Source organism: Macaca mulatta, chromosome 6 (assembly GCF_049350105.2).
Source record: "Macaca mulatta isolate MMU2019108-1 chromosome 6, T2T-MMU8v2.0, whole genome shotgun sequence".
Classification (NCBI taxonomy): domain Eukaryota; kingdom Metazoa; phylum Chordata; class Mammalia; order Primates; family Cercopithecidae; genus Macaca; species Macaca mulatta.
The window spans coordinates 176,903,829-176,923,734 of NC_133411.1; the positions used below are offsets into that span (position 1 = coordinate 176,903,829).

Below are 19,906 nucleotides of genomic sequence, written 5' to 3' on the forward strand. Positions count from 1 at the left end.
TATTGTTCCCATTTTACAGAAAAAGCTACTGGAAATCCAGAGAGTTTAAGCAAATTGCTAGAGGTCACACAACATGAAAGAAGCAGAGCCAGGATTCAAACCCAGTTCTGTCTGACTTCTGACTTCTGAATTCTGTCATCCCCGAGGTGCACTCCTTTATTTAGTGAATGAGATGAGGAAGGGAGGATCTAAAACCCTAGGGGGCACTGTGACTACTGAGAAGTAGCCTGTGCTGGCTGGTAGTGGGAGCTAATTTACTCAGTGTCCTGAAGCTAGGGTGTAGTAAAGGAAGAGGACCTCACTGCTATAAGAACCGAAGCTTTGGGGCTCCTTGTCTGAATTTTCCAGAACAGCTGCTCTCTGGAGACAAGCTCCCTTGCACATCTCCAGCATCTGCATCTGGCTTGACATCACGATCCATTTAGGTTTCCACAGTAGATTAGAACACTCGTGGGTGCTGATTTCCTGCCTCTTTTTCAGATCCTGTCATTAACCAGCAATGCCGGAAAGCCCAACAGACATAAAGGAAAGCCCAGCTTATTAAGTTAAAGATGAATCATGTTTTTAAAGTTTTCTTTTTGTATTTATAAAGCATTTCTTTAACTTGTTGCCATGCTGATTGCTGGGGTTTCTTTTGGTACCTAGCAGAGACCCATACACTCTTCTTCCGCAGGCGGCTCTCTTACTATGTCCCTTCCTTACCAGCTCCTTTTTATTATATCCCTTCCCCAAGGAAGGGGTGTCAAATGCAGCATTTTAAAGTAAAATTTAGTTTCCAGTGTATACTAATGAGAGCTCCTGCTCAACTTGTTGTGATAACAAGTGTTTCGCCCTGGACATGCCATTATTTCAGCAAAACCCCCAAATAAACAACACCCAGTTTAGGCTTAGGACTTTACAGGTAACAATACTTATTTTGTGCCAGAAATTATTCTAAGAACTTTACACAGCCTAAACTCAGTAAAACCTTATAACAATCCTGTGAAATAAATAGTGTCCCATCTATACACATGAGGACACCGAAGCACAGCAAGATACACTTAGCCGGTATCAAAGTTAGGATTTGAACCATGGCAATCTCAGCCCAGAGTCTCTGCTCTTAAACACGATGCCATATTCCTCCCCCTGCAGGTAAGTAATCAGTATCCATTAGAAAGGTTAGCCAACATTTAAAAGTTCCTGCTGGATGTGGTGGCTCACAGAGGTAATCTCCGCATTTTAGGAGGCCAAAGCTGAAGAATCACTTGAGCCCAAGAGTTTGAGACCAGTGCCTGGGCAATATAGTGAGACCTTGTCTCTACAAGGAAAAAGAAAAAAGGAAAAAAAATTAAGCTGACAGGCATGGTGGTCCATGCCTATAGTCCCAGCTACTTTGAGGGGGCTGAGGCAGGAGGATCATTTGAGCCCAGGAGGTCAAGGCTGCAGTGAGCTGAGATCGTGCCACTGCACTCCAGCCTAGGCAGCAGAGCGAGATCCTGTCTCAAAAAACAAACAAAACAAAACAAAACAGAAGTTCAGAATGTTTGATAAATAAACCATCTAGTCCCCATCTGAAGGTCTGAACCACTCAGGGCTTCTGGCTGTTCATTTTCTTTTTAAAGATGAGATGTGAAGGCAGCTTCCAAACTCCCTTTCAGACCTCATTCCCTACTTTTATTTTCCTAGAGGTCAAAGGGTTATTCTTAAGATCCAAACCAGTGTTTCTCTTGCTTTATTTTAAGTCCCTGCTGGCTTTGTATTGAGCTGCATAAAAAACAATCACCTCATATGTTAAAGAAAATAAGAGGGAAAAACTTTATATCTTCAAATCACTCTGTGGTTTTCTTTTATAATTTAGACATGAAAGACCTTCAGAGAACCAAAAGTGTCATCTCTCCATTTTACACATAGAGAAACTGGGACCAAGAGACAGAGTCAGACAGGTTCACTCACCATTTAGGCCAGTCTTTAGCAATTTTATCATTTCTCCAGATTATCTGAAACCTTTGCAATATCTGGTGGCCAAATGACAGATAAATATTTTTAGAAGAGTTAGTCCTTCACAGAATGTCGAGGGGAGCATCCTGGGCCCATCAAGCTGAAGAAATTTTTGAATCTACAAGGTCACCAAAGTGATTGGGGTTCCAGAAATGAAAAGACTCCCCTCAAAACAAAAATGACTTCAGTTCTTTCTGTTTGATTTCAGTTGGCTCAGAAGTTCTTAGGAATAGAGAAGAATACTATTTTATATTTCTTACCAAGTTCAAATCAATTTGAAGGAATCACAAATGACTTTTATACTATGAGATTTTTTTCCCCCATTTTAGAGATAAGGAAAATGAAGCTCTCAGCGATTGATTAACTTGCTTTTCTTGGGCAACTGCTAGTCACGCTCAGCTTTTCCTTAATCCTGTGGTTGCAAGAGAAACCACATGTGGAATATAGGATGTGCTGACTGGTTCATTGTTTTTAAGAACTCCACTTTAAAAATAGATATTTTCGGAATTCCAATTATTAAAGTTCTGAAGGATGCTGAGTGTGGGCAACCAATATTTTCAACATAAGCAATTTTAAATAATGCAACAGAGATGCATTAATATCAATGAAGGAGAGATGCAGTTTCCCTGCGGTTCTTAGACTTCTCCCTCTAACTCAAGATCTGCTTGAGTTTCAAATCTTCATTTTCTACTGAGTTGTTTTATTTATTCTGGGCTGATTTTTGTTGAAAATGTCAGAGTGCATTTGTGTCTAGAAAGAATAATGAAAGGCTACAAGAATTAAATTTGGTGCCAAATTAACATCACCCTCCCCTCCCCTGTTGGTAATTTTTACATCCCAGTCACATTTGGGATAGTTGGAAGCTTTACATGTATTTATCAGGCTCCAGATCTGATTATATTTGATCAGTAAAGAGTAATCACATAATTTTAGAAAGCATTGTGCCAAGATTTCAGATGCCCTGGGGTGTGCATTTATAGCTTTGTTATTTGAAACCTAAATGTTTTAGCTGTAACTTAAAAAGAAACTTGCCATGAGTTTAATCTTAATATTAAAACAGCAAAAAAAAAAAAAAAAAAAAAAAAAAAAACCTGGCATGTAATTAAACAGAAATACAGAGCGAACTAATGTATACACGTCACTGACTGGTATTTATTCCTTTTTTTTTTTTTTTCTTTTTTTTTTCAGTGCCCTGGTCATTGAAAAACAGCAGCATAGACAGTGGTGAAGCAGAAGTGGGTCGGCGGGTAACACAAGAAGTCCCACCAGGGGTGTTTTGGAGGTCACAAATTCACATCAGTCAGCCCCAGTTCTTAAAGTTCAACATCTCCCTCGGGAAGGATGCTCTCTTTGGTGTTTACATAAGAAGAGGACTTCCACCATCTCATGCCCAGGTATGACCATGTTTGATGTAATCAAGCATTTTTTTAAAATTATATATGTGTGTGTATATGCATATATATTTATATATATGTGTGTGTGTATATATATATATATATATGCCACTTCACACCCACTACAATGCCTATAATTAAAAGATGGATAATAAAAATGTTGGCGAGAATGTGGAGAAATGAGAACCCTTGTACATTACTGGTGGGAATGAGAAATGGTGCAGCTGTTGTGGAAAAGAGTTTTTCACAAAGTTAAACATAGAATTACCATATGATTGAGCAATTTGACTTCTAGGTGTATACCCAGAGAAAATTGAAAACACCATCTTCTTACAAAAATGTATATATCGATGTTCATCATAGTCTTATTTATGATAACCAAAGAATGGAAACAACCCAAATGTCCAACTGGTGAATGACTAAACAGAATGTGATATAGCCGCACAATGGAAAATTAGTCAGATATAGAAAGGAATGGAGTATTGTTATATGCCACAACATGGATGAAACACTATGCAAAGTGAAAGAAGCCAATACCAAAGGCCACATATTGCATGATTCCATTTATGTGTATTGTCCAGAATAAGCAAATATATAGAAACAGAAAGGAGGTTAGTGGTTGCCAGGAACTGGGAATTGGGGCTGACTGCCATGGGGTTTTTCGGGGTGGTGATAGTAATGGCCTGAAATGAGGTGATGGTTTACCCAACATAGTGAATACACTCAAACCACGGCATTGTAAAATCACAAAAGCTACCTTACAGTTATTCACAGTGTCCTGTGAATTTTATCTCCAAAAAATAAATGCTAATATCCCAACCTGATGAAAACAGCTTAAATAGGTTTAGGGGTTAATCATTGGTACTTTCTGTTCAGATGTTCTGGTTATTGGATTAATTTGTTAAAATATCACTGGGAGACATCTCACTATATATGAAAGAATAATGTAACATAAACCAAAATTCAGCAGATGTTTCTCTGTGGCTTCCCTGTACTAAGTTCCTTGGGAAGTCCTTGGCGCTATGAAAGTGAGATTATTCACAGCCTTGGAAATGAAGAGATTGGATTACATTATGGATTTCATTATTTTTTCTCTCATTCTTCCCTTAATTTGTTCTGGTAGAAGTTCTATTATTATACATAACACCTGGGGTAAATTAACACCTACCTAGTTTGGTTTTCTTTTCCAATAAGAATTGTATATCCTGTGAAAAAAACAAGTTGGTTTTTCCTGCCTCGTTTGCCCTCAAATCCAGGAAGAACATAAGGTACATTAGGAAAAAACTCAAAACATGCATATATCCAGTCAAAGCTGACTTTGAAATGTGTTGGAAAGGCAATTCATCTAGAAAATTCAATTGGAAGAACTTAAAACTAAAAAAAAAAACCATTGGCAAATGCAAAGTAGTCAGGCTACAATTTCTTTACCTTTAGCTCATAGCAGACATTGCTAATCAATGGCAGCACTTTTCCTTACTGAGCCCAGTGCACACATAGCTCCCATATAACTCTCAAGGCAGCCACTACCAATCGACCATTGTTGACTCTCAGGATGAAACTGATTTGCAATCCCATCTTTATAGCCTAAAATGATCAACATAAGAACTAAAAGGACTATTTCTTTTTTGAGCAGGGAAAGCTGTGTAGATTTTTATGATCATACACAGCCCGTGCTATAGGGACCAATATGTAACGTGGTAATCAATGAGTCCTCCATCCATCCATCCATCCACCTAGAAAAAATATTTATAGGACTAGACACTGATTATTTGGAGATGAGTTAACATAACCCCTGACCAAGCAGAACTCTTGATAACAGAAATCATATCTGCTCTTCAAAGAGATTCTCATCAAGACAAGGAGAGGAATTCAGCTGAAAGGAATCCCTGGCGCATTTCTGTAGCTTCTGGCCAGGCTGCAGGGTGCTGCTCTGAGAAATTACGCAAATTGTTAGGTGGTGTCCTTGACCTTCAGGCTCCATTGATTCTCCCGTAGCAAAATGAAGGATTTATAGTAGTGAAATCTACTTATCGGCATTATTGAGGTAAGTGTGAGCATGCCTCCGGGCATAGCTGAGCATAACTTTCCTCTCAGCCAGTTGCATGCAAAGAGCTTTGCTAAGAAAACTGCTTCTTCCCCACATTACCCCCAAAACTCTGCTTGCCCTCTTCTCTTGCATGCTGCAGGAAACCAGAATCATGGAAAAGCCAATGATCATGGCAAGTCAAGTTGGTAACTCTCTGTAACTGAGTGGCAGTGGACAGCAGGCAGAAACATACTTTACCGTGCTTCCCTGCTGTTCTGACATTCAGGACTCAAATCCTCAATGACAATGTCTTTTCTTCCTTTGTGGCTATGCTGCACTGTCCATCTCCTGCCTAGACTGTGATTGTTCTAGTGATTGTCCTCTCAAAATAGCTCCACTCCAGAGACAGCCCCATCGCACATTTCAAGGGAAGGGAAATGAATAGGCATGGGCTGATGTGTGCTGAGGTTTCAGTCCAGCTGCCAGTTTGAAAGTTCACTGTGTGTTGAGGGGTCAAGTAAGCAAGGCACCGTGCCGATGCTTAGAAATTCAGAAGACAGGTACAATATAGGGGCGCTGTTTTCAAAAAAGAAAGAAAGAAAGAAAAAGATTCCGTATGTATTCTCACATTCATTTGCTGTCATTACATGCATTCATGTCCATTTGATGAGATACATTTCCTCAAGGAGACAGTGCTTAGCTCTTTGCGGGGATAGGCGACTGACGTCTCGAACCATTATAGAATTTCTCATTTTTATTGGTATATCCTATCAAGGAACATAAGTTCTATGGGGATTGGCAGTCTAGCCAAGGTGACTCATTTGAGCTGGAAAAAGAGAAAGTGAAAGAGGTGGGGTGGGGGAAGAATATGAAATTCTATTGGCTGTGCTACATGAAATGGTTGTTTAAATTTTATTGAGTGCCATGCTCTGACCAAGAGCCTACAAGGTTTAGTATCCTTGTCCAAGGATATTACATACCTGCTTAAATTTCCCAAGAATCAGAGTCTGTCCCAGTTGACTTTTTGAAACTGGCTTTTTATAGAGATACAGAGAAAACATGGCATAGGAGAAAAAGTCCAGAATGTAGACTCTGCCACACATTAACCAGGGGACCTTGAGCATATCCCTTAACTTCTCTTAGCTTCAGTTTCCTTTTCTACCTATGTAATCTGCTTCATAATACTTTGTTGTAATTATACAGTAACAACAAAGGTAAGATGGGAAAACCCTTTGTAAACTAAAGCACAATAGAAAGCTATAATATATGAGTGTTCTGTTATACTTAGAATTTCTGTATAGCCCTAGCAAATCCTTATATAGATAGGCAATTATGCAAATATCGATTTTTTAATAAATTAATTTTCTAGTTTTTTTCTTCTTTCTAAAGAAAAAAACTACATTTCATTGCAGAAGTTTCAGAAACAGAGAAACAAAAGGAAAAAGTAAAAACACTCCTAATATAAAGCAGCCCCCTTTTGCTAAATGCTTATGTATTATTTTTGCTATAATAAAACACATCCATTGCAGTGGGAAAAAAAAAGAACCTTGGAATAATGGTAGCTTCAAAGAACAAAGGTGTTTTTTTTCCTTCTTGTTTATGCTACACCATTAGTGGCTCTCAAACAGGTGTGATTTTGCCCTGCCACCACTCCCACCCTGGAAACATTTAACAACGCCTGGAAATAGTTCTGGTACGCTGGGAGGAGGTTGCTGCTAGTACCTAGTGGATAGAGGCCAAGGATGCTGTAAACACCCTGCAGTGCACAGGGAAGCCCCAACACAAAGAATTAACACTATCTTCAAATGCTAACAGTGCTGAGGTTAGAAAACCCTGCTTCACATGTCCCTCTTAGGTTAACGAGGCCTTTGCTCAATGTCAACCTCATTCACGGACACAGACCTATGAAACTTCTACTATCAGGAACAAAGAAAGGAGTAGATGCAGAATTGTGTACCAATTCCTACAGAACTCTGCTTGCAAGTCACACATATCATTTAAGCCCTTCTCATGTCAACCAAAGCAGTCACATCGTAACTTTAGTGGAAGAGGAAGTACCATCGGATGGTGTCCCCTGGAAGGAGCACCAGAAATATCAATGAAGATCCCTAATGACTTAAACATAAAATGTTATGAGGCCTGCCCTGGTGACTGGTCTTCATGTGTATCCTCAATGCTTGTCTTGAAAATAAACCCTTAAGGATTTTATTTATATTCCCAAATTTTCCTTCCGAAAATGTGTACCAATCACACTCCTACTCACCAGCAGCATTGTGGAAATGCCCATTTTATTTACTTGAACACTTGCATAAATGTAATATTATTGTTTCTAAAACTTTGCCAATTTTAAAGGTAGGTATTATATTGTGCTTTAAATGCAGCAGTTTTGACATCATGCATTGCGTTTTTAAAGACACAGACAGGAAAAAAAAAAGTCAGTCTAAGTCATTCTTAGCCTACTAACTCGAACTCTTATGGGGATGGTTTGTGTCCAGTCTAAGCCTAATGCACCTTGCCAGATATCTGAAATCCTACAAACTGTGTCAGATTTTCTCAGCCCCAGTTCTAGAAAGGTAGCAGGCTGAAGAAAAATAATAATCTGAACTGGCTATAGTGCTAGGCATCAAAGGAAATCTCAGAGGCAGTTGCAGCAAGTCAGAATCTTGGGTGGTTAAGGCAGTGAGCAAGTTTGCTTGACAGTTCATCACTGATTGCTACTGATACGTCAAGCCAAGTAAAATCCTTTGCGAGAACAAGTCAATAATTGGCAAATTAGGTACATGATTAACTGGAGACAACAAGATGCAGTTGCCGCTTGGGAGCCCTGCTGGGACTTCACCTTCTCCACAATCCTGTTTAGCAAATATTAAAAATGCCTATTTCATCACTCAGACCGATGGAGCCAGGAGCCCAGTGACTTCCAGAGGCAACTTAAAAGTATATGATGGGCTTACAGCTCCAGCAAGTTGATTAAAAGAGATTCTAGGGATTGAGTGGCGGTAAGATAGGAGCAGATACTGGCACCCCCTAATGCTTTATGCTGAGAGGTATCTGTGGGATGGGAAGTAAAATTATCCTCACATTAAACTCATTAGCCAATAGGGGGGAACAGTTTAAGAGACCACAAATTGCCCCATGATCATACCAAATAAATGCAAATATGGCAGATTGGGCATATGTGGACCAAGATAAAATGAGCTGAGCAAACATTTCTATCTGTTCTTATCAGCAGAATGCCCCTAATGACATTTTTTAAAAGCAGATTTATAGATGGTGATTAGTGGTTTTAGTCTTTGCCAGCTCGAGTTTACTCCTTTTCGTTTCAGATCCTTATTTGAAAATGAACTCTGTCTTTCCTTGTCCCCTTCTTTCTTGCCCAAGTAAGCAAACCTGCACATGGTTTCAATTAGATGTGGGACTAACTGCATTCCTGGGATGCTGGAGTGCCTGGCTGTTTGGAGCTCCCTGGCTCTGTCATCTTGCCACTCTCTCTTTACTCTCTCAGTGCCCATCGACCAGTCAGATAGGCTCCACTGGGCCTCACCTTTCACATGGAGCTGAAATGTGGAGGCAGTGCCAGGGTTTGGCTGTCAGCTTGCGTAGCACATCAAATCACGCTTTGCAGAAGCCCCTGATACGAAGTTTCATTTCATTTTGGAGGAAGCCAGATCTTTACAGGCATATTTTTCAGAACCTTCCTTTCCAAAGAAGCTCAAGGTGTAGTGAATGATTGTGTGAAACCAAGAGAATCTTGGTTTCTTCCGCATTGGACTGAAAGTGCTTTTGGAAAGGACTTTCCTGAGAGGCCCCTTCTGGTTAGCTGGTGGCATCCTAACAGGAGAGAGGAACTGAAACTGCCATCTGAGTCAGTGGGCACCCTCCTGGACAACTACTGAGCAGCGCAAGGAGAAATCTCATGGAATGCTTGAGTCTGGAAAGAGAACCGGTGTGAAGGGTGCACAGGAGGACACCGTGGATGTTTTACAAGAAGGACAAGGCTTGAGTTCATGGAATTCAGAGAGAAGGCAGCAACAGACAAAACAGGAATGAGTTTGAAGGGGCAGCACCAAATCACATATTTTAGACCGAGGAGAGTCTTGGAGGTGCTGTAATTCAGGAGTTTGCAAATTTTCTAAGCAAATGACCTTTATCCTCAAGTGAAATCTTATACAGAACCCTATATATAAAAAGATGAAAGTGACAGTTTTATTAACATAGAGTTTACAGTTCAAATCCACATTTAGTATTACAATGTTAATCTCTGTATATGTATGTTTATGTATTAATAAATCACATGTATTATATATATGTGTGGATATATATCCAGAGAAGAGAGAGACTAAACCCATGAGAGTGGTCACCTCTAAGAATAGTCAAGAAGAATAGTACTGGGAATTATGTTTTAAGAGTACTTCCTTTTATCCGTAAAAACATATTAAAGGTAAGGCAAGTCCCCCACCCCCCAATCTCCAACATACACACACACAGACTGGATATAATTCCACAAAACCTTAACATTTATTCATTTGAGGGGTTGTAATATGGGTATCTTTTATACTTCTCTTAATTTCTGTAATCTCTCTCTCTCTCTCTCTGTGTGTGTGTGTGTGTGTGTGTATGTGTGTGTTTAATAAGTGAATCTGTAACAAGTTTGAGCCTATGTTCAGTAAAACAAACAGTGGTTATAGATGACACCTATAATTCCAATCACTTTCTCAAGATTCCATTTATTTATATACTATGTGTTTTTTTGCAATTTTGAGAAAAACCATAACAAATCTATACAAGTACTTGTGAATAGCAACAGTATTTCCTTTAATCATTTCCCTTACAGACTGTAGATAGTCTTCAATTAAATTGATCCAGAAGTTTGAAAGAGGAGGAAAAGGAAATAACTGTTTCAAGGTTAAATCACTTAAAATATTGAACAACTACTCGCATCCCTTGCCTTAGATATAAAAATAGGGGAGTTGCACCCAAGCTTTGAAACTCTCCTTATTTAAAAATAAAATCACCATTATGGGACATATTACGCATTCATTTGGAATTCTGCTCCTGGTTTTATATCCTGAATCAAACATGTGCCTCTGCTCTGCTTGGCATTTGGTTGAACAGGATCCCTCAGTGCAATTGCTTGTACGACTTTATCTGAGCAGACACACATCGGCCTGGATTCAAAGAAAGCCTAGTACACATCTTTAAGCTTCCTGATAAACGACAGTTACAGAAGTTCAATGTATGCTCAGAGATGTTAGGAAAAGCTTTATTCCAAGATCTTCACAAAAATTAATGGCTTCTAAAATGTTCATTGAAGCCCCTCTCAGTAAGGATGCTTTGTAGGGAAGCTAAAGTTGTTCTGAGACGACAATAATCATTAATCATTCATCCGAGCTCTTATAAAAATGTCCTGCACTCAGAGATCCCTCTCCATTTAACATGGTGTCTAAACCCACTCGGAATAATGGCCAGCACTCTCAGAGGACCACAATGTAACAGGGACTGATTGTTCCATGTGCATTATCTTGTTTTATCTTCACAACACCGTATGAGCTAGGTAGCATTAGTGGCACTCCCCTTTTACGGATGGAAGAACTGAGACAGAGGCTAGGGGCTCAAAGCTGGGATGTGGATCTGGCAGCCAGACACCTTCCTCTTCCTTCTCTCTGGTGCTCACTCATTTCTAGGAGCATCTACAGTACAACGTAAACACAATTGTTTACGGAGTAAAATTACACCTACTGCCAAAAACAGGAATTTTATCAAGTCAAGGGAAATGGTGGTGGGGATCTTCTTGAATGTGTCAGAGGAAAGCCTTGGTAAATATGGATCTGGCTGAGGTAGCACAGTTAAACACGGAGGCAGAGAAAATTAACAAAGAAGGTGATAAGATCGGCACATCAAAGAGGGTGTTTATAAAAAACGTAAAGAGAGATCCTGGGAAATTTGATGAAGATATCCCATCTGCTTACAGAAATGCTCTTTTTGATTCTATTGCACTCGTTACACTAAGTGATGCTTCACTGTCCTGTGTGTTTCATCGATTCTACGATGCATATAATGCTCCTCTTCTGACATCTCTGAAAACAGCATGTGTTTTGCTATCGATGAAGCTGATAGAACGAAATGTGTGGCGTCGTGTTTTTGTGTATGTATGAAAATTCAATGTTCATTCTCACAACTAGAGCATAGTTTCAAGTGTAACCTGAATTTCCCTAAATATGAGATAAAATAAACTTTTCGGCAGGGTTTCCTTTTCCAAGATAAAGTTCTAATCAAACAGTTTTCCATTTGTTAAGTGTATTGATTTTAAGTGGCCTCTTACGAATTCCAATGATCCTCAGATAACTAGATCCTACCATATAAATGAAGTCAGTGTGAGATTGAATTATAATTTTTAAAATATCTAAATACTTATTTAGAAAATAAACTTTAGGCCAGCTATAGTGGCTCATGCCTATAATCTTGGCTCTTTGGGAAATCAAGGCAGGAGGGACACTTAAGCCCAGGATATCAAGACCACCCCGGACAGCAAAGTGAGACTTCATCTCTACCAAAAAACAGAAAAATTTAATTATCCAGGTATGGTGGTATCTGCCCGTAGTCGCAGCTACTTGGGAGGCTGAGATGGGAGGATTGCTTGAGCCCGGGAGGTCAAGGCTGAAGTGAGCCCTGATTGTGCCACTGCACTCCAGCCTGGGCAAAAGAGTGAGATCATGTCTCAAAAAGGAAAGAAAGGAAGAAAGAAAAGAAAGAAAAGAAAGGAAGGAAGGAAGGAAAGAAGGAAGGAAGGAAGGAAGGAAGGAAGGAAGGAAGGAAGGAAGGAAGGAAAGAAGGAAGGAAGGAAGGAAGGAAGGAAGGAAGGAAGGAAGGAAGGAAGGAAGGAAGGAAGGAAGGAAGGAAGGAAGGGAAGGAAGGGAAGGAAGGAAAAAGAAAAAGAAACCGCTGTGAAATTCTTACGCTGCTCTTCCAGACAGGAATAGCAGGAGAGCCTGGGCAGAAGGAGTGTAGATCAGTCTAAACTATCTGACTTTGAACTCCAACCTCCAATACTTCCAAGCTGTATGACCTTGGGCAAGTCATTCAACCTTTCTGTGCCTCAGTTACCTCATCTATAAACTGGAGATAATATTATGTGCTCAGAGCAATATTGGATGTAAATGAAGTAATCTTTGTAAAGCACTTTGATTCACGCTGGCACATAGAAATGGTGTAAGCTATTATTATTATGGTTTCAAAGCATTCATGACATAAAAACAGATTCAAACAAAAAAACAGATTTCAATTTTTATAAGATAACTTTTATTTATGTTTTTCTCATTATAAAGTAAGACATGGTGATGATAGGATAAACAGAAAACATTAACATTTTTGAGTATATTTTCCAGACTGTTTTCTGTTCACATATAGTCATCATTTTTACAAACACAAGATCATACCACACACACTATTTTTACCCTGAGCCTTTGCTTAATAATAGATAGAGGACATCTTTCCAAGTCTGAATATTTTTCCATAAACTCATTTTAAATGCCTCAAAATAGTCCATTGTCTTGAATAAAATTTTTTTCAAGCAATCCCCCATTTTCAATATGATAAATCATTCTACAGTAAACATTCTTTCAGGTCTATGTTCTTATATTTTTTAATAATTTCCTTGTGATGAATTCTTGGAGTGGAATTGCCAGCTCAAAGGATTTATAATACATCAAGGTGTTATAACAACAATAACCATGAGAGCAGCTCACATTAATTGAGTGCTTACCATGAGCCGAGCCGAACTCACAGCATCCCTCAGGGGTGGGGACTTTTATTATTCCCACTTTGGGGATGAGAGAGCAGAATCAGAGCTGAAGACTTGTGCAGAGTTACACTGCAGCCTGGTGAAAGGTGCAGCTCATGCTTCAAGAAAAGTTGTTCAGTGCCTGTGCTTCTGTTCCTCATTAGGGCTTGGGAAGTCATTTTGTGACTGCACACATCCCCAGTGTGCTGCCTCTTCTTGGTGATATGTTTGAAATATTTTCACGGCCAACCCACATTGGGCCCTCCTATTGATCTTGGGAGGGCAAGGAGCCAAATGTGACATTTTTGATAAACCATTGGCTGAAGACAATTAGATGGAATGTGCGGTAAATAAGAAATCACATCAGCAAAGCACTGAGAGGTAAAACATTCATTCTCCTTTGTGTACCTTGGAATAGCCTTGAAATGCTCATCAATTTCACTGACCTTGACCCCAAGGCTCTGTGAGGTCAACATTATGGCTCACTTGGTCTTCAGAACAATACCTTCTACCCTTCTCTTGGGTTGGATCAAAAGGCAGCATGATGAGGGCATGACCTCGTGAGAAGATGAAATATAAAATCAATCCATTCATGCGCTCAACAAATACTCATTGAATGTCTGTACTGGGGATACAGCGATTAAAAGCATCGGCTCTGCCTTTAAGGAGATGGAGACCTGACAAGTTAAGAAATGATGACAACATCAAGTACGGAGGGTCGTGAGATGCAGTCCAGGGTGGAGAATAACAGCTGACACTCTACAATCATCCTGGTCTGGGTTTGAAACTTGTCTCTCCTATGAAGTGTTTCCGGATGAGTCACTCTAGATTTAGTTTCAACATTCAGAAAATGAGGACTATCCCTCATCAGGCCATTGTAAGAATAAATGAGATAATGCCCAGGAAATAGTAAGCACCCCATGGAGATCAGTCAATCAATCTAACTGGTCTACAACCCTTATAGCTTACTCTCAGGTAGCCTAGCAACAAGGCAGCTCTCCAGCCAGAACAGCAAGGACGCTGTCCGATACCAATACCGACATGCAAACTGCGCTTCAGCTGGTTGTCAAAACTCTAGTATAAACTGCAAAGCTCAGAGTCTTCCTACTCAGTCAAGTGATTCCTGTCTCCTCCCTATCCTTCTATGAATAGGAGAGGTAGCAGAGGTTTGGGGTGCCTCTCGGGGGGACACAGTGCACACTGCATCTACCTGTGTGGAGCCCAAGCACAGCTCTTCATGGGATGGGAGAGGTGAAATAACATTCACCCTGCTAGCACTATGCTCTTGTATGTTTCCTGGAGCCACTACTGTATGTCATTTACATGATCTGTTCCTGTCCCTCACATAACATATTCAACAAATATCAGCTATTGTTATTACTAGAGGGTTGGATACAGGAGACTTGGGAGCATAAAAGTTGGCCACCACTTTTAACCTGTGAGGGATTTTAGGGCACCCTCCTAGAGGAGGCTACACAACGTGAATCTTTGAGGGTGAGTTAAGCAGGTAAAGAGAAAGACAAGAGAGGGCCTTTCTAAGCAGAGGGCAGACCAAGACACCCCTTGTTGTGTGGGCTATGTTGAAGCTTCACGTAACAATTGACTTCTTTTTAGAAATTCTGCTTTGCTTTAGTCATTCTTCGCTAATGGGGACTAGCTTTTCCTTCTAGAACTGGCTCCGACAGTGACCTAGGGGGGCAGCCCCTCTGGAGGTTTAATGGCTGTGTCCCTGTGTTAAGTTGTTGCATATTTGCAGCTGTGTACACAACCCCAGCTAGGAACACATGTTAAATAAAAGGAAAAAGTGGCCAAATGCCCTGAAGTTATGAGTTACCCTTCTCACTGGGAATGCACACCTTCATGTACCTGGGGAAAATCTTGTTGAAAATAAGAGATCAAGACTTATGGCTGTTGTTTCCCCTGTTCTCAGAAATTTCATATGAGAAGGGTTAACATTCCCTGAAGGAGACCCTGTGTTCAGACAGATGCACCATTCTGCCAGAGGCAGGCCATCACGTTGTATTCAGCCAACATTTACTGAGCACCTATTTACATGTCAAGGGGCTGCAGGCAGGGACAAGGCAGAGCTAGCCCTGTCCTCATGTGGCTAGTGGATACCAGCGCCAATACCTGTCCCAGAATGTCCAGGGAACTCACTCACCTATCAGGAATTGAATTGTCCCTGCCTTTGCTTGGCCCAGCCTCATTACTGTTTCTGTTGGGAATCCCATTCTGAAACAGCTCTGAGAAGAAGGGCTGCTGGAATGTGCCAAATATTCATAGTGATCATATTACTTTATCCTTCCGTTGTGACACTTTACCCATTTCTATTCATTTTTCATTTCCCCTACATCACCCCCCTCCCATACCAGAGACATTCAAAATACACTCCTTTGGAACTTGAAAACCACAATTTTAGGCTTGATATATGAAGGGAGGAAATTTGGCAGAACCCATAATCTGCTTATCTTCAACCAGCAAACCACCAAAACCCGTGCCAACCCCGGAGGGCCTTCATAGGAACCAGGCTCAGTAAACACACCAGGCAAGACGCTTTCCTATTAAGACAAAAACAAGCTCTGGTCTCATCTTTTCAGCCTCTGAAACCCTCCACTGGCCTCCAATCATGCAAAGGGAAATTCTGAAGTTGTTCTAGAATATCAGCTCCAGAAGGGCAGCAGCTGTTCTGCTCCCTGCTGCGTCTCCCTCACTCACAGCTGTGGCCGTCCACAGTAGGTGCTCATAAACAGCTGACGGAAGATCAGTCTCTGTGGCTGGCCAGTCCCTCTGCAGTCTGGTTAACCACCAGTCTCCTCCTCACTCCCTGGACTCTACCGCATCAGCTCACTTGCTCTCCCTCAGCCCTGCCAAGCTCATTCTGCCTCCGAACTTTTTGAATGTCCTCCCTTCCTGGAATGATCCCCCAGATATTCAGGTGGCTCCCCCTGACTTTTTTACACCTCATGCCCTCCATAAGCCCTTTCCTGACAAGTGAATCTACAACAGAATACTCCTTCACGCTTTATGCTTTATTTTTCTTAAATCAACTTAATTTAGGTATAAAGTTAAAACTACCCAATGCACACTTTAAAAAATTTATTTCAATAGATTTTGGTTAAAAAGTGGTGTTTGCTTCCATGAATAAGTTCTTTAGTGGTGATTTCTGAGATTTGGGTGCATCCGTCGCCCAAGCAGTGTACACTGTACCCAATGTGTAGTTTTTTTATTCCTCACCCTCCTTCCACCCTTTCCCCTAAGGCCCCAAAGTCCATTGTATCATTCTTATGCCTTTGTGTCCTCAAAGTTTAGCTCCCACTTACGAGTGAGAACTTACAATGTTTGGTTTTCCATTCCTGAGTTACTTCACTTAGAATAATGGTCTCCAATTCCATTCAGGTTGCTGTGAATGTCATTATTTCATTCCTTTTTATGTCTGAGTAGTATTCCATGGTATATATGTACCACATTTTCTTCATCCATTTGTTGATTGATGGGGATTTGGGCTGGTTCCATATTTTTGCAATTGCTAATTGTGCTGCTAAAACATGCACCAGTGCACACATTTTCTAAGTGTCCACTTGGATCCCTAAAATCTGAAAACTGTATCCACCTCAGTAAGCACCACCACAGCCATATAGAGGGCAATGCCACCACCCAACAGCTCCCCTATGCCCCACACCAACCTCACCTCCAGGCCCAGGCAACCACTGATCTGCTTTCTGTCACTGGAGATTAGATTTTTCTCCACTAGAGTTTCATATGCAAGGAATCATGTGCTCTTGTGTCTGCCTTCTTTCACTCGCAGAATGTCAGCAAGATTCACCCATGGTGTTGTTTGTACCTGTATCAGTCTGTTCTCACGCTGCTAATAAAGACATACTCGAGACTGGGTAATTTATAAAGGAAAGGAGGTTTAATGGACTCACAGTTCCACATGGCTAGGGAGGCCTCACAATCATGGCAGAAGGCGAAGGAAGAGCAAAGGCACATCTTACATGGTGGCGGCAGGCAAGAGAGCATTTGCAGGGGAACTCCCCTTTTTAAAATCATCAGATCTCATGATACTTGTTCACTATCAGGAGAACAGCACAGGAAAGACCCGCCGCCATGATTCCTGTTCACTATCAGGAGAACAGCACAGGAAAGACCCACCAGCTCCCTCCCACGACACGTGAGAATTATGGGAGCTACAGTTCAAGATGAGATTTGGGTGGGGACATAGCCAAACCATATCAGTTTCCATAGCTTATTACTTTTATTACTGAGTAGCTTTTCAATTGTAAGTATATTCCACAATGTGTGTGACCATTCACCTGTTGATGGACATTTGGGTTGTCTGGTTTGCTTTATTTTAATTATTTTATTTTATTATTTTATTTTATTTTATTTTATTTTATTTTATTTTATTTTTGAGATGGAGTCTTGCTCTGTCGCCCAGGCTGGAGTGCAGTGGCATGATCTTGGCTCACTGCAACCTCTACCTCCCAGGTTTAAGCAATTCTCCTGCCTCAGCCTCCTGTGTAGCTGGGACTACAGGTGCACCCCAGCACACCCAGCTAATTTTGGTATTTTTAGTAGAGACAGGGTTTCACAATGTTGGCCAGACTGGTCTTGAACTCCTGACCTTGTGATCCACCCACCTCAGCTTCCCAAAGTGCTGGGATTACAGGCGTGAGCCACTGCACCTGGCTGGTTTGCTTTATTTTTTACTCACAGTCCTCTTCCCTCCCTGACATTATATCCCCTCCTTGGAAATGTCAGCTCCAGAAGGACAGAGGCCTTGTCTGTATCATTCACTGCTGTATCCCCAGTACACAGAGCAGTGCCAGGCACATGGTGGTTGCTCAATATTTGTTGAAGGAACAAACAGTTTTACATTCATTTGCCCTTACAGCATAACAGGCTTGAGAGCCACGCTTCAGATTTTTCTATGAACTCCAATTTAAGGACCCTTAGGCCTTCTAAGTGAAACCAGATGTTGGCTGGCGCTCCCCTGCCCATCAAAGACGGGGCGGAGTGTGCCTGCACCCTGTGGTCCTGTGAATACACACACACATGTGCAAATGAGAGAGGCATGCCAGCACCCCCTACTGGCTGCCTGTTCATTAGGCATATTGAGAAGACTGTAATACACTGGATTAAGAGTGTCCTCTTTGAAGCTGGCTGCTTGGGTGTCAATCTCAGCCCCACCACTTACTAACTGTTGGGCAAGCTATGTAACCTCTCTGTGTCTCAGTTTCCTCATATGCAAAACAGGAATAATTTGTATTCAGTAGGGTTATTATGAGCATGAATCACTTAGAACAGTGCCTGGCCTCATTAAATGTTAACTCATGGTAGCATCTGAACAGTAAGGAAGCAAAAATAAGAGAAAACTAGTGTCCACTAAAATTTCCAAAAGGCATTTCCTGAAGAGATTATATCCTTTAAGTAGTTGTGTCACCAAAACTCCACCTTGTTGGTACACCCTTCACTCTAGATACTATTTCCTTTTGGCTTAAATCTTTTTTATTCATGCAATAAAGATCTTTAGTGAGTACCCACTATGTGCCAAGCACTGTTCTAGGCACGGGGGATGCTGTGTTAAGTGAAACAGACAAGTCTCTCACTCTTTTTTATTATTATTATACTTTAAGTTCTAGGGTACATGTGCACAACGTGCAGGTTTGTTCCATATGTATACACATGCCATGTTGGTGTGCTGCACCCATTAACTCATCATTTACATTAGGTATATCTCCTAATGCCATCCCTCCCCCGTCCCCTACCGGTGTGTGATGTTCCCCACCCTGTGTCCAAGTGTTCTCATTGTTCAGTTCCCACCTATGAGTGAGAACATGTGGTGTTTGGTTTTCTATCCTTGCGATAGTTTGCTCAGAATGATGGTTTCCAGCTTCATCCATGTCCCTACAAAGGACACGAATTCATCCTTTTTTATAGCTGCATAGTATTCCATCGTTCATATGTGCTACATTTTCTTAATCCAGTCTATCGTTGATGGACATTTGGGTTGGTTCCAAGTCTTTGCTATTGTGAATAGTGCTGCAATAGACATACTTGTGCATGTGTCTTTATAGCAGCATGATTTATAATCCTCTGGGCATATACCCAGTAATAGGATGGCTGGGTCAAATGGTATTTCTAGTTCTAGATCCTTGAGGAATCACCACACTGTCTTCCACAATGGTTGAACTAGTTTACAGTCCCACCAACAGTGTAAAAGTGTTCCTATTTCTCCACATCCTCTCTAGCACCTGTTGTTTCCTGACTTTTTAATGATCACCATTTTAACTGGTATGAGCTGGTATCTCATTGTGGTTTTGATTTGCATTTCTCTGATGGTCAGTGATGAGCATTTTTTCATGTGTCTGTTGGCTGCATAAATGTCTTCTTTTGAGAAGTGTTTGTTCATATTCTTTGCCCACTTTTTGATGGGCTTGTTGATTTTTTTCTTGTAAATTTGTTTAACTTCTTTGTAGATTCTGGATATTAGCCCTTTGTCAGGTGGGTAGACTGTAAAATTTTTTTCACATTCTGTCAGTTGCCTGTTTACTCTGATGGTAGTTTCTTTTGCTGTGCAGAAGCTCTTTAGTTTAATTAGATCTCATTTGTCAATTTTGGCTTTTGTTGCCATTGCTTTTGGTGTTTTAGTCATGAAGTCCTTGCCTATGCCTATGCCTATGGCCTGAATGGCATTGCCTAGGTTTTCTTCTAGGGTTTTTATGGCTT

The 19,906-nt window shown here is 40.8% G+C and overlaps 1 protein-coding gene across 1 annotated transcript in view; it reads left to right on the forward strand.

Moving 5' to 3' along the window:
• TENM2 (teneurin transmembrane protein 2) overlaps nt 1-19,906 on the forward strand; it is a 689,205-nt gene that overhangs the window by 480,868 nt on the left and 188,431 nt on the right. Inside the window, exon 6 of the mRNA XM_015141369.3 lies at nt 3,166-3,371. Within this exon, the coding sequence (XP_014996855.3) occupies nt 3,166-3,371 (206 nt within the window). The remainder of the gene's footprint in view (nt 1-3,165; nt 3,372-19,906) is intronic.